The sequence below is a fragment of the Crinia signifera genome, chromosome 4 (assembly GCF_055691185.1).
Source record: "Crinia signifera chromosome 4, ASM5569118v1, whole genome shotgun sequence".
Lineage (NCBI taxonomy): Eukaryota > Metazoa > Chordata > Amphibia > Anura > Myobatrachidae > Crinia > Crinia signifera.
This window is the reverse complement of record NC_139220.1, coordinates 167,294,535-167,311,046: the sequence shown is the minus strand read 5'-3', so window position 1 is coordinate 167,311,046 and position 16,512 is coordinate 167,294,535. Positions and strand designations below refer to the sequence as shown.

General features: G+C 44.4%; 1 protein-coding gene across 1 annotated transcript in view; it reads right to left on the bottom strand.

The window, feature by feature from the left end:
* CELSR1 (cadherin EGF LAG seven-pass G-type receptor 1) overlaps positions 1-16,512 on the bottom strand; it is a 180,388-nt gene that overhangs the window by 81,858 nt on the left and 82,018 nt on the right. The window contains 2 exon segments of the mRNA XM_083182922.1: positions 1,511-1,626; positions 4,026-4,248. Of these exon segments, the coding sequence (XP_083039048.1) occupies positions 1,511-1,626; positions 4,026-4,248 (339 nt within the window).

The window sequence follows — 16,512 nt, the reverse complement described above, 5'->3', positions numbered from 1 at the left end:
CACATGCTGAACTACTCCATGCATTATACACAAAGATAGGGGCAAAACAAAGTGTGGTAATGATTACTGACTGTAAATAAAAACGCACAATATCACCAGCATGGCACGGACACTGTAACCTTCACACTACGCTGTAGCACAGTAAACACCAGGTGGATTATTGTGTTTAAAATCTGCTGCCAAGCAGTCTATTCCTTGGCCAAACCTATGCTAATCAGTCATAGTCTACCACATAGACAACCAAAGTCCCACAATCCTACTGCCAAAAAACGACAGCAATTACTAAATGCTTTGCAAAATGTTTAATAAAAATGATGGGAAATAAATATGGATATGTATCTGGCTGTCATAGCCTGTTCTCCACACAGTTTTCCATCCGGGCACTTTCATGTTATGCCTGTGCCCCTCCCACACAAACACCCAACCACTAAATCCAAACATCTGAACAAGGATCCTGTAACAATGTAGCCAAACTGATTCTCACACACCCTTTAGGGTAACAAGCTTCTCATTCCATGAAGACACTGGGAGTTCTGGTTTAGACTCGAAATGCCAATAAATTAATCCACTACCAGCAATAGATAAATAAATGTGTCATATTATCCCTAAGGTCTAGTAAAACCAGACACATGCTCCTACATGTAAAACCGCCCATAAAAAAATAAAAAAAACGAGGCAAGACTAATACAATATGGCAGCATTTTGTTTTGTGTGCGTGTGAAATTAAATAAAGCCAAGTTAAGCTCTACTAATTGATGAAGAACAAAATATCCAGCAGCCTTGTAGATTGGTATACTATAAAACACCACAGGAAGCCTGCTAAGAATATATATTAAATGCACGTTGTTTGCGACGACATGCAGCGGTGGGAAGTTTGTAATAGCAAATGTGAGAAGCAAGCACCGTAATTATAACTTTCACAGTGATATTGTATGAAATTACATGCTGTAGTGGAATGGCGTGTATACAAAATCTGTCTGAATATAAAAAGAGAGCCGTACAATCGGTTTAACTGAAAAACAAATGGCATTGTACATTAAAGAGATTCAGATTTTGCGGTTCTTCATTAAAAATGCACAAATAATACATGATGTATATACTGTATAAGATATGTAGCATTATTTGCTAAGGGTGTTAGTCTAATTATTAATCATTACATTGATCAGATGACAGTATTGGCTGGGCAGTAGTTTAACAGGATAAAATGTGAGATAATGCAATAAAGTTTTACAATAAAACACATGTAATGTGCGCAAAAGGTGAATTTACGAATTACACTCATGCTGAAGCCCCCAATTACAGAGTGTTTAATGTGTGTTTTTGTGCATGTGCTTATGTCGCACTGGCCAAAGGGGTATTGTAGACACAACCAGATGGACAGTAGAACGTGGATAACAGAACTTTAGAGATTTTATTTATTTTGCCTAACTGCACCAAAAATTACATTATTGGTTTCTATTATCTTTTAAATAGCATACTGGGGTAAACTGACATTTCTTGTTTTACCCACCTGCTGAGAAGGTCAGTTGGATCTGCTCCTCGATGATTTCTAGTGCAATGAAGTCATGTTTTTCATTAAATCTGCCATTGTAAAGTATCAGTGCATTCCTCTCCCTGGTAGCGAACCTGAAACAAAGGCCCACATGTTCTTTACACTTAATGACACTGTAAAGGTTCATAAAACAAAAAGTAAACTGAGCTAGTCTGAAAAACACAGACATTTATTACCACGTAGTGGCTGTAAGGTAATGGTCACCATAAATCCTGCATAAGAGATGAATTGTTTGTTAATAAGGAATATTTTGAACTCTCTGCCAGGGGGAATTCAAATGTAAGTGCACAGGTAGCCAACAGATGGCGCCAAACCAAGCTATTCAACTGTAGCTCCGTTTGGGCGACATCGCCTGCCAGCACTGGCATTTCAGCTCGCACCCCAGGGGTGTTAAACTAAATTGCACAAAAAGTGAGACTTTTCATGTTGTGCTTATTACTTTGGTCAGGTGTAGTTGCTATACACTGCTAAACCCGACCATAATTGGTCTCATAAGTGATTTGCCATGCACTAGTAGGTAGACATATGCAGCAATGTTTTTTTGTACAGTGTGTCTACAAACAATCTACAAAGCAACAGCGTATCTCTAATATATTTAGGTCCATGAGTGGAGGGGGCCAACATGCATGTCCTGAACCTAGAAGTTTACCATGGCTCCCCGGCCATGTATTCTAGAACACAGTAACATCAAAGACGACACTGTGGCACTGTGCCGGAGTCCTTGGTATATTTTGTGCCACAGCTATATTTGAGAAAACATGGAGTGACAGATGCTGTTATGGGCAGCTGTGTCACATGAGGGGACATGGAAGCACCCCTGCAGCAAAGTTGATCGGAAGCACTTAAACATGTATCAGTTGCCCATTCCCAAATCAATCTCAGGGTTGCAGAATTTATTAACAGAGTGTATAATATAATAATAATAAATCATTTTATTTTTATAGCACTGTTTCTCCCATAGGTTTCAAGGCACAAAAAAGAAAATATATAATTCAGTGTATACTACTATACTTACTTCAGCTGATTTGGTTTGGGGGATTAAATGGCTACAGCTAACAATGAATTACAATGTAACCATAAACAAAGGCAGAACACTACATCATTTACAGTACGTGTTAGAATTTACACATTTCAACATAAACAATAATTGATCTGAAAACAAATGTATATTCTGCATGCAGCATTTGGCAATCTGGGACTGTGTAAATTAACCCTCGGCAGCTGTGTTCTTGATTTATCATCTCTCTGACAGAAAGACGGCTTCATTTATATCAAACGAATTGCCTTGGAGCCAAGAACACGGGCAAAGAACTGATAATTATACTGAGATCTGTTCCTTCCCTTAAGCTGGGTACACACCTACAGATTTGTCTGTCCAATTTATCTGGTGGGAACAAAAATCTGGATATGTATGGGAGCATATGAGAATAGAACATTTGCTCCCACACACTGGAATACAGACAATGCTCATTCAGACAATTTGCTTAAATCCATTTTAACATTTTTACCCAAACAATTATTTTTGTAAATTTTTCAGCATATAGGAGGAAATGGTTGATTGTCAAACTCCAAAACACAAACTGATTTATGTTCTCACCAGACAAATTGTACAGATAAATCCAGCAAGGTGGAAACGGGGTGTGCAGGGGAGGGGGGTAGTTGTATAGGGAATGTGCGAGCTGTGACAGCAAGCAGTCAGCACTGCTTGCTGTCACAGCTTGCAAAAAGCATTGAATCACCGTACAACACAAACGCTGTCCGCACAAGGAAAAATCCATACCCTGCAACTGTATCTATTTAGCCGGTACAGTACCGTTTGTTTAATGGTCTGTACCGGCTAAATCTAACTGTACCAATTGTACCGATTTTTGATAGGTGGCTCCTCCAACTCTGGGAATTGCACTTTTCTTCTGTTACACTGCCTGCTGCTCTTTGGGGAATGTGAGTGGCCTGCCAAGACTACATTTCCCAGGTTGCGCTGCAGGGGGACTCGGCGGGACGGCTTAGTATTTTCTCCCCGGAACCCCTGCACCTCATCTGCGTTCCCAGGTGAAGGCAAAGCGAGTGCACACCACAGAGCACAGGCGCTGCTGGTGCAGGATTTGAGCTGATGGGCAGCTGAGAAGGCCCTGGGGGGCACATGAAGCAGGTGAATGCTGCTAACAGGATACCCGGGTCATCCTGGGGCCACGGGTATATGTGAATTGACGCCAATACACATTCGGAAAGGGGACTTTTCCACTGACCACGCCCATTTGCCCACGCCCCTTTCCGAATGTGCACCGATTTCTGCCCTCCAGATGTTGGAGGGTATGAAAATGTACATCATATAATATAAGATATGTGACTAATTGGTCTTTATAGAACAAAATTATGTAAATAAATATTGAATAGAAATCTCAAACTGTTTATACGGATTCATTTAAATCTTATTTCCAACGTGTGTAGCCATTAATGCGCGCTGTAAACTTACATTAGCGAGACAGTGAAATGGAAGCGCTGTCTTAAGCCTTTGAATGTAATGAAAGACTGTGGAGGAAAACTTCTAGTGGTCATTTCACAGTACGGATTCTCATACTCTCCTGGGGGACATTTGCACTTAAAACCACCAATGAGCAGGTTGATGCAGGTGCCTCCATTCTTGCAGACCCCAGGGACACAGCGACCAGCCCGTGAGCTCACTTCACATTGCTCTCCTGGGAAACAGGAAAGAGAAAAGGGACATTTTATTACTGGAAAAGTGCCTCAAAACCAGAACCTATAACTACCACTGTAATTTTCAGACAGAATCACCATAGAGTTCTTTATTATTATACATACTGTAGACTATTTGACATTATCATGCATGTAACAAAATGGAGAATGCTAAAATACATACTTGACTGGGTTAATTATAAAGCTAACTTCAAGGGATTAAAAATAATAATAATTTGCTTATAATCTTGTTGACATTGAAGGAAGAGAATGTAGTCAGCACTGCAAGGCCAAATGCTGTAACCCAGACATGGTGCCTGGGTCTCCAGTGTCGGAGATTACACAGCAGGTCACTGTGAGTCACTGTAATAATAAAATATACGTTCAGATTTCTGTAACAGCACAGTATGTATTAGAGAGTTTAGCATAACATTTTCTCTGTGGTGTCCTATGTCAGCATAATAACAGAGTACTGAGACATGTACAAATGAAATCTAGCCAATTGTCTAATAGAAAGACTGGGTTGACCCATTTCTTGGCTATTATTGCATCTATAATCTGGGTGATTTTTTTTTTGTATGTTTTCCTGTCAAACACAAAGCTGCATGGCACTCTAAGTATTATTATAGGGTTTAATGTTAACAAAGGTAAATAATAAGTAAATTGCATAGAATTAGCTGATGGCTAGTGTTTTACTAACAATATGGATGCTTATTAGCAACAGAAACGTGTATTTTGATAAGCAAGGGAACGTCATTGCTTACAATAAACTACTGAATGCGAATGGTGAGTGGATGCCAGCGCCAGCCTCCCGTTGTTACATAAAGATGTGATCTTGTAAAGTTGAATAAAGTTTGTCAAGCAAGATTAGAGACAGGCCTGCAGCTTACAATACAACTGCAGTTAACTGAATCAGCCATTTCTCATCAAATGTTTGACAGGGTTGTGTAAAGAAAAGTGACAAGCACCCACCAAACCGTACATATATTTCCAAAGCTTTCTCTGTTACTGGAGAAGCTCTAAACATCAAATACTTTGATGCTTCAAAACCCAAGAGGCTTTTAGGTCAAGTAAAATGATTTGGTACCTAGTGTGTGGTGTTTAAATGTGCTACACTAATAAATAGTTTCTGCAATGTATACTATATGTTTAACCCTTTGAGTGCCAAGTGAATTGAGTGCCAAATAGTTGTGTAAATTGCCAAGCAAACATGTTTGTTCATCATAATGGATCTTTAATGTTTACCTTACATAGGAAATATAATGTTTTATTTTTTATACATTTATTTGAATTTACAGTATATAACAAATGTGAGCGATGCTGGCATTTTTAGTGGATATTTTGCTCATCTCTCTCAGAGATGTTGGGATTCAAAGGGTTACGTTACATGTACTAATTGTAAATATGTACTATCTGTAAAAAAAAAAAAAAAAAAGTAGGTACTTATTTAAAGAAACATGCATTGTCCACATCTAAAAAATAGACCAATATTCCATCACATTTTTATTGAAAGTAAAAAGACGCATGGAGCTGGATGTAATACTGTTTGAATCAATCAGTTGCGCGGGATACCCTTTGCCTTGTAAATGATTGTCCCTTTAAAAAATGCACACGTGCGGCATGCATATTGCAAGGCCGCTGACCTCTGATGCTATTACATCATGCCCAGTAGCGGATATTATGGGGTTAAGATCTAAATCGCTCTGAATGTTATTTCACCCCACCCGCAGTGCAACATGGTTCTGCACAGTTGTGAGGTTTTTTTTGCTTTGCTTGCAACTAAGGCCTATAGCGTTTCTGTACATCTATCAACCAACATCGCGCAGCGTTTCATACATCCAACACTTACTGAACAATGCCAAAATTCCGGTACCAGCCTAGCATGTGACGCACATGCTATGTGGGGTGTACTATTAGCAATGTTACTTTACCGCTGCTATTAGGTTCGCCGGGAGCTATCCTATTAGCCCAGATACTCGTTTATGTTGGTCTTTGTGAATAATCACCAATAAGCAGGTGCTGGACCTGCAATATCTCATGGGATTGGGGACTTCTCCCTACTTCAATGTGTTTTTGCAGGATTTGTTGGATCCGGCAGCCCTGGCTGGGATGGCATACAATATATTGTATGCAAAAGAACAAAATACAATATATATTACATGTGATCCAGGGGCCGGGGAGTTGGCAATACCTATGCCTAGTGTATGGGGGCCTTCAGAGTATCCCACCAGGAATAACAGTAAACCTGTACTAAGCATGTCAAAGTTATTTTAACCCTTTGCAGTCCCAAAAACATTTTTCAATTCAAACAGTCTGGTTAAAATGTTTAAATTAATTGCAATTTTATTTTTTATTCAAAAATGGTCTACATTGAATGTTGAATAATGTTAATGTTCTTATTTTAAAGTGGTTCGCCGCCATTGGACCTGCTACTAGCACTAGGGCTGTTGAGCCTGACTAGTCGCTGGATCTGAAAGGGTTAAAAGGCGGTAAATACAATGTCATGTTATTATTTTAACATGCCTGTGCCCTGCTAATTATAAAGCATTGCAGTCTGTGTTTACTTCTTACTACAGAGTTTACTATAATGATAATTATTTAAAGGCAACCTTTTTATGAATGACTATAATAAAAGCTGAGTGGGAATAGGCGCATGCTGCACGGATTGGTTTTATGGTATAATACCTGTCATTACAAAACACAGATCATGACAGAAGGTCAGATAGAAAATGAGTCCGCTGTTTTACTAACGGTGACTAATCTCTTCACTAGCAGAAACCCTTGGGCCAAGCAGGGAAATAAAGGAGGACAATATGTCATCTTTACAAGTGGGATGGAGGAATACAAAACCCATGTCTATAGGAACTGCTATCAGTCCCAGGCCACTGTGCTCCGATATGGCCAATATTTATGCCTTCTGGCCCTATACAGTCTGCTGATGAATTGTGGTAGCTGGCAGCCACTGACACCACAGCCTTGTCATGTTGTGGGAACAGAGAACAAATAAGGATATGACAATTATATAAGAGCCATCCCAGGAGGCTTGTCACAGTGAATCTGGCAGCACTTGAGAGCGGTCTCTGACAGATGCACATTGGCAGGCATTTATCCCTGCAGGCATGAAAAGAGGATCACAGGTGTGATAACTACCACAAGCAAATATCCTCAAGTTATATCTCTACTGTAAGTGGGCACAGTTACATTATTGTAGTTTAAACCACAAATTGTTACTGATCAGCTCAAACGACATGCAGACTTGCCTCATTACTGTAATAACACCATTCATTCATTTTGAAAGATCAGCATCTATCATCCACACTAATTACCAGCTTCTAATCGTGGATAACGTTCTGCACCCACTCTATAAAATGCCCTCCCATGCACAATATGGGGAAAACTTACTAAAGCTTCTAAAAATGAAGAGAGGCGATTTTGCCCATAGCAACCAGATTCATTCTTTCGCTTTCTAGGATGTAATAGAGAAATTATGGACAGAATCATTTTCGTTACTATAGGCAACATCACCTCTTTTAATGTTTAGATGCTCTAGTAAATTTTTCCCTGAAAACTTGCATCTCCAGGCAAGCTTATCAAGTCACACACACACACACACACACACACACACACACACACACACACATACACAATACTTGCCTACCCTCCTGCATTCTGCAGGAGACTCCTTGAAATAGCAGCAATCTCCCCCTCATTAGTCTATCAATCTCCCTCATTTTATCTAACCCACATTACACTGTTACATTTTGTTGGGAAAAAGGAATCAGCTATAGATACATTTACATTGAATTATCAGCACAATTTCCAAGCACTTTAGCAAGTATAGTAGCGCTTTCTAACAGCTTTGAGACTCATCTACATTCGCATATAAGTCATTTTACAAGATTCCTCTCAGATGTAGCAGTACACAACCACGCTTCTAGGTGCCACGTTCACAATCTCTCCATATATTAAACTAGACACACCCTTTGGGTGGAGCATAACACACACCCTCAATGGGGGGGCTGTGCAAAATTCTGCTACCAACTATAATCTCCCTGAAACTAGTTTCCAAAAGTAGGCACGTATGACTGACACACACACACACACACACACACATCAACACCTATACTCAAAGTCAGCAACAGAAGTCGTTGGGCCGAGAACACCCACATCATGACCTCACGTATGCTTTTTCTGCACCAGCCATTGCCAGATTTTCAAGCCACATCTGCTCCCTGGACAGACTCTGTACCTGCTTGCTCACTGCAAAGGTGCAGGCAGAGATTACAATTTGATTTATGTGTAGGCCCAGCCCCAGACCAAGGGATGGCCATCGACCATTTGAAATCACTGATGGTTTATGGGCGATGTTGAATACTTTTGCCATCAATGTGGGATAAACCAATTGTTTCCCTAAGTCGATGGCTCAGCAGAACCAATATTTTTTTCCCCACTAAGGTCATTTGCACACTCCACCCCCTGACAACCCTGAAGCTACGCCCCCACACTCTGATGATCCCAAGGGTCATTCAGTCAAAGATATTGGATAACTATCGATAACTAAAACTATTGATGGTTATTCATCACATAGTTTGTGACTATTGATGGAGGTTTGCAGTATCGCCATCAATGGTGACTGGACTGATGTCCATCCCAACCTGGACTTCCTGCCCTGGAACCTCTAGTGCAGGCATGTCCAACCTGCGGCCCTCCAGATGTGCTAAAACTACACATCCCAGCATGCCTTGCCACAATTTGGCTATTAGGGAATGCTAGAATGATGGCAATGCATGCTGGGATGTGTAGTTTTAGCACATCTGGAGGGCCGCAGGTTGGACATGCCTGCTCTAGTGCAATACAGCTGTGCCCACAGTCCTTCCCTATCACCAGGCCTGGTTATCCTACCCAATCACATCCCTTTACATCTTGCTGACCACAGGCCAAATTTGTGCTGTCACTGGATCGGGAGTGGCATATTAGGTTGAAAATGAATAGGTCGTCCCCAAAAGGCTAATATGCATGGAGGTCAACATAGGAAAAAGATTGACACAAAACAAAAGGCAAGCAATGGAATGGTCGACAAATGTTTTTAGTTTGGTGTAAATGTTGAGATTTGAGCATGTGGACGTCCAATTTGTGCATAGCTTCACTCGTCATGCTATGAAACTTTACCATAACCAAACCTAGACATGGTGAATGGGAAATAAGGAATTTGGTACTTACCGATAATTCCCTTTCTCCGAGGCAGCAGGGGACACTGCAGTACTGACGTATGAGATAGAGTGGGTGCGTAGGAGGAGTCGGCACTTAAGTGAAAATTTCATCTGTGGCTGGCTCCTCCCCCCTCTATCTCCCTCCAGACACCAGTCTTAAAAAACGTGACCGAGAGAGAAAGGGGACAGGCAAAGTAGAACCACAGACTGTAAACAAAAATATTAGGTAAACCCTTCAACCAATAGACATGCATTCATGAAACCAAACAATACAGATAAATAATCCAATCTGTAAAAATACAGAATTAGCAGGACCCCCAAACAATCATGGCAGGAACGGTACTGCTGAGAAAACAAAAAAAACCAAAGCGCTGGGCGGGCGTGCAGTGTCCCCTGCTGCCTCGGAGAAAGGGAATTATCGGTAAGTACCAAATTCCTTATTTCTCCTACCGCAGCAGGGGACACTGCAGTACTGACGTATGAGATGATACCAAAGCTACTACACCCGGGAGGGCGAGCGCTGAGGATCCTGTAAGACAGCTCTGCCAAAGGAAGAATCTTCCCTGGCAAACCTATCAAACTTGTAAAACCTAGCAAAGGTATTGGAGCCTACCCACGTGGCGGCTCTACAAACCTGAGTCAAAGACACTCCCCTGGCAGCCGCCCAGGAAGTACTGACTGATCTGGTAGAATGGGCAGAAACATTTGGAGGAACCTGAATGCAGGCTTTTGCATACGCCTCCTTAATAGTAAGGCACAACCACCTGGCCAGAGTCTGCTTCGACGCTGGCCAACCCTTCTTTTCTGCCCCAAACAAAACAAATAAAGATTCTGTCTTCCGAAACGAAGCCGTCCTATCCACATAGATGCGTAATGCTCTTACGACATCCAAACTTTCAGAAGACCCAGGCAAGGCCGGAACCACGATCGGCTGGTTCACGTGAAAGGAAGAGACTACCTTGGGAAGAAACCTAGGATTAGTCCTTAACTCTGCACGGTCTCTGTGAAAAACCAAAAAACGGAGGACGGCAAAGCAGAGCCCCCAGCTCTGAAACCCTCCTGGCTGACGCCAATGCCAAGAGCATCAGAGTCTTCCATGTCAACCACTTCAGGTCCACTGAATCCAGCGGCTCAAACGACTCAGATTTTAGAAACTCCAACAGGAGCCCCAAGTCCCAAGGCTCAGTCGGAGGAACATACGGAGACTGCAACCGTAAAGCTCCCTTCAAAAAGGTCTGCACCTCCGAAATGAGTGCCAATTTCCTGTTGAAAAATACAGACAAGGCGGAAATTTGGACCTTAATAGAACCTAACCGAAGGCCCTTATCCAACCCTGCCTGAAGGAATTCCAAAAGACGAGGAAGCTGAAAAACCGCTCTCTCCACCTTCTTCCTCTGACACCATGCCACATAAGACTTCCAAATACGGTGATAATGCTTGGAAGTTACCTCCTTTCTAGCCCTGAGCATGGTGGGAATTACTGTCACTGGAACACCCCGCCTTTTTAACAGGTCGGCTTCAACAGCCACGCCGTCAAACGAAGCTGCGTCAAGCCTGGGTAGGCGAACGGTCCTTGCTGCAACAGATCCTCCCTGAGAGGAAGACGCCACGGAGCATCGGCCTGAAGAAGCTTCAAGTCCGAGTACCAAGCCCTTCTCGGCCAATCTGGGGCTATTAGTATCGCTGAAGCTGACCCTCTTTTTATCCGTTTGAGTACCTGTGCTAACAAGGGAAACGGAGGGAAGATGTAGATGAGGTCGAAATTCCAATGAATCGAGAATGCATCCACCGCCCAGGCTCCCGGATCTTTCGATCTGGCACAGTAAAGAGGAAGTTGGTGATTCAGTCTGGACGCCATCATGTCGATCTGAGGCGTCCCCCACCTCCGTGTGATGAGCTGGAAAACATCCGGATTTAAAGACCATTCTCCTGGATGGAAATCCTGGCGACTTAGGTAATCCGCCTGCCAGTTCTCCACTCCCGGCAGGAAGACTGTTGTGAGATTTGACGCATAAGCTTCTGCCCATTGCAAAATCGGACGAACCTCCTTCATTGCTGCCCTGCTCTTCGTCCCGCCCTGACGGTTTATATAAGCAACCGCGGTCGCATTGTCGGACTGGATCATTATCGGCAGACCCTTGAGCAGGTCTTGGGCCTGAAGGAGTGCCAACCTGATGGCCCTGAGCTCCAGAATGTTGATCGATAACTTGGCCTCCTGGACAGACCAACGGCCCTGAAAAGTATAACCCTGGGTCACAGCTCCCCAACCTCTCAGGCTGGCATCCGTCGTCAGAATAGTCCAAATGCATGGCCTGAAACTTCGACCCTTCAAAAGATGAGAAGTTGACAGCCACCAGTTCAGAGACAGCCGCGCTTCCCTTGAAAGACGGATTCTCTTGTGGATCTCCAAATGGGATCCCGACCACTGGGACAGAAGATTTTCTTGAAAAGTCCTTGTGTGAAAACGACCATATGGTAGAGCCTCGAAAGAGGCTACCATCATTCCCAGTAGACGCGTGCAAGTGTGTGCTGACACCCTTCGTAACGACAAAACGAGTCTCACCATCCCTTGAATTGCTCGCACCTTGTCCAAAGGAAGCGAGACAGTCTCGTTTTCTGTATCCAAGATGAGTCCCAGGAACTTTAACTTCCTTGATGGTGTCAGATGAGATTTCTTGAGGTTTAGAATCCAACCATGGTCTACCAAGAATTTGCAAGCTACCATGGCGTGTTCTATCAGCTTCTCCCGACTTGGCGCTTTGATTAGCAAATCGTCCAAATACGGAATAATTGTTATTCCTTGGAGCCTGAGAGCTGCAATCATACATGCCATGATCTTTGTAAAGACTCTGGGAGCTGAAGACAGGCCAAAAGGAAGAGCCTGAAACTGGTAGTGGCAATCGTCTATCGCAAACCTCAGAAAACATTGATGGGGTTCCCAAATTGGCACGTGCAGGTATGCATCCTTGATGTCTAACGACATCAAGAATTCTCCCTTTTCTAGAGATGCCACCACGGACCGGATGGACTCCATCTTGAACCGCTGATAACAGATATGGAGGTTTAAATCCTTTAAATTTAGGATAGGCCGCACCGAGCCGTCCGGCTTGGGCACCACAAAGACGCTGGAATAGAAACCTCTGCCCTGCTGTGAAGCCGGGACTGACACCACTACTCTTGCGTCTAAAAGACCCTGGATGGATCCACGCAGAGCCTGACTTTCCTCCTCTTTCCTTGGCAGACCTATCCGAAAAAATCTTGAGGGGGGGGTCGACGCGAATTGCAGTTTGTATCCCTGGGAAATGCTGTCCAGAGCCCAAGCATCGCTGCAATGGGATCTCCAGATTTCTGCAAACTGCAACAGACGCGCGCCCACAATGGAATCCCCCACGTGGGCTGCGAGACCGTCATGCCACTGGCTTGTCAGTGGCCTTGGGATCTGGCCTGCGGGCAGTGGCGGGTGCAGTAGGGGCCATTCTGGCACCTCTTCCTCTACGGCCTCTGAAAGAAGAGAAGCCCCCTCTTGTCTTACCTCTGAAACCTGATGTACCACGAAAGGCCCGAAAGGAAGGCGCCACAAACTGGCGCTTGGGAGGCGGAGCTGCGGAAGGTAAAAATGCAGACTTACCCCCCGTAGCCTGGGCGATAAGTTTGTCCAGTTCCGCACCAAACAATACATCACCTGAAAAAGGCAGAGCCTCGACTGCCTTTTTAATTTCAGCCTCAGCCTGCCACGGCCGCAACCAAACGGCCCTCCTGGCCACCACAGCTGAAGCCGAAACCTTAGCTCCAAGAGACGCCACATCTGCAGACGCTTCCCCTATATAAGTAGAAGCATCCCTGATAAACTCAGCCAAGGACAATAAATCCTCCTTAGGACTGTCCTGCTCCAAACCAGACACCAGCTGAGAAGCCCATACCTCCATGGCCCGAGCCACCCAGGCAGAGGCCAGCGCTGGTCTCAACAAAACCCCCGCTGTGGAGAAAATAGTTTTTAAGGTAGTATCTAACCGCCGATCTGGCGCCTCCTTTAAGCCGACCGCCCCCGGCACTGGCAGAGTCGACTTCTTAGAAAGTCTAGAAAGGGACACATCTGGTGATGGCGGAGCCTCCCATTTTTCCCTGGATTCAGGGGAGAAGGGATAGAGAGATTTAATACGAGAGGAAATTTGAAATTTCTTATCCGGAACCTTCCATATATCTAACAGCGGGTTATCCAGCTCAGCCGAGTCTGGAAAATACACTGGCGTCTTCTGTACCCGACCAAAGATAGAAACCTGAGGCGGAGCCCGAGACTCCTCTAGGTTTAAAGTAGTCCTAACAGCCCTGATAAGGCCGTCCACTCCCTGAGCGTCCTCTTCATCCAAAAAGTCCTGAGGAGACTCCTGAACCTGTGGAGCTACATACTCCCCATCCTCTAAAACCTCTAACCCCTCATCATCATCTGAATGATGAGGGACAGCCAAGAACACTCCTGCCTTCCTTTTAGCAGCTACCTGTGAAGCAGGCATTCTCTGTGAAGTGCCAGCCAGCGACTGGGACAGAGAATCCACAGAAGAAATAAGTGTCCTGGCCCAAACAGGCTCTGCTGCAGCTATGCTAGAAAGCTGAGTCTGCATCAGCTCCCTGTCTTTCCTGGAGGCCACCAATTCAGCAGTAAGATTAGCTAACACACTGTGGATAGGATCCACCACAGACTGAGGAGTCTTAGGGACAGCTGCAGCAGCCTTTGATAAATCATAGCAGGGAGCACAGAGTGAAATACCCTTCATGTGCTGGGTATATTGACCCTTGCAGCTCTTACAAGCATACAGCTTCACAGCTGCCTTGGAAGAAGTACCCTTCCCAGCCATAATTGTACAGGTGACCCAGTATATAAATATATAGAGACACACTGGCTCACACACCAACACACACACACAGAAAAAACACCCCTTAGAAACCAATCTCCCAACAGAGAAAGTCTAGAGTCTGGGTGTCAAACAGGGAGAGAGGAGCCACAAACCCTCCCAATGCTTGTGTGTGTGTACAAAACCTCCGCTACTTACAGTACCCCTGTAGAAACGGAGGAACAGCGCTGAAGTGACGACTGTCAGGAAAGTGAACCAGCCTGCAGCCTCTCAGTAGCAGCAGTCACCTCTCCCAATGGCGTCCGCGCGGAAGAAGTACCTCCCACAAGCCATCTTCCCGCGCCCGCCGGAGTTTGATGACGTCATCGTCGCGCTGATGCCGCGACGATACTGCCCGGCCAGCGCGCTCTCCTCTGGCCGCCCCCTGTATGGTGCAACGCACCTCCTAGCTCTGGATGAGGGGGAAGCTGCCGTGGACCCGTAACGCTAGCCGCAAGCAGCTGCGGCGGGTCCCCGGAGCCGATGCTCCGGTGGCTGGGTACTGGAGGGTAGCTGCACGCAGTACCGACCAGACCCTCCAGAGCCTCCCACGAAGCAGGCACCCTGTCCAGGGATGCCTGTGTCACTAAAAACTGATAAAAGAAAACACAAATAAAAACCTAGTCTCCTGTGGAGACCTTGCCGAGGATACCGACTCCTCCGGCACTTTTTTAAGACTGGTGTCTGGAGGGAGATAGAGGGGGGAGGAGCCAGCCACAGATGAAATTTTCACTTAAGTGCCGACTCCTCCTACGCACCCACTCTATCTCATACGTCAGTACTGCAGTGTCCCCTGCTGCGGTAGGAGAAAGTATGAAATAGTTCAAAAAGTGTTAACACTCGCAAAAAAACTTGCGTCAATCTTTTGTCTATGTTGGCCTATCACCAGGATCCTGGCTGGACCAATATGCAACATGTAGCACTTATCCTGCATCAATGCCTACTTGTCTGTACAATGACAGCTTATGAGCAGGGCCCTCTTACCTCTTTGTCTGTCTGTTATTACCAAGTATTGTCTTGTAACTGTTTGTTTCCATTTCTAAAGCACAATGAATATGCTAGAGCTCTATTGTATAAATATAAATTTTCAAATAAATAATACATTTTGCAATGTTTATCATGAAAAGGAGTTGTACATAATTTTTTTTTATTTTGTTGTTCCATATATTAGAGTTTTAATTTCTACAGATTAAGGGGGGGGGGGGGGGGGGGCGGTATTCAATATGGCATTCCGACTGTCAGAACATCCCGGGCAGTTTTCAGTTTATCCGACAAACTCGACAGTTGGAATTCAATGTTCCATCTGTTGAGGGTCAGAAAGTCAGTGGATCGGCAAAAACGGCTGCGAATTTGACAATCCACAGCCATTTCCGGCAAAACAGATTCAACTTTAAAAAAAGTCGGACCTTTCCATCTTAATGATGGAAAATTAAATGGGATTAAGCAGCCCAGCCTCAGTCTAGTAACCTGTAGTCTAGGGACAGGTCGGAAGTGCTTTGGATAATAAAGAGGTTGATTCAGAAGTAGACTCAGTGCCACTGTTGCACTGCACATGTTCAGCGATGGATTAGTGACAGTGGATTCAGTGAGGTTTAAGTGAGTGATAGGTAATGTAGTGATCTTTTGTTGGAGGTAATGAGGAGGGGAGATGGCTTCAAATAAGTAGGCGTCTTACAACTGTTACAGAGGCGCCAGAACTTGTAAGTATGAATTCATATGCAGTTGAAAGATGGTTGCTAAAACCTAGCTAAAGAATCTTTCAAGCTCAGGGGAGAAGCTCGGGCGGTAGCCCCACACTCTCACTATCCATGCCACCACCTGTTACCTTTAGTAATCAGGTGGTGAGCAAAGTGGAGAGAGCCACTGCACCTGAAGCATGGGGAATGAAGAGAGCCCGCAAGGGTCCATGTGGGCTACCATGTTCTGGCCTTGCTCCTCCCCTCCCCTAATGGTTCTTTCTACCACTAGGAAATAGACCTAACCATTGTTAAATACCGCAGTGACTAACCTGCAATGGACATTCTGAGCAACAATAAGATTGATGATCGATTATCAATGGTGGGACAGTTTTGTGCATTTTATATGGAAGAAGCATAACACACAATCGGTGAGCTTCTTTATACAAACCCAGTGGCAGTGTCATTGGCAACTGCAGCCATCTCTGAAA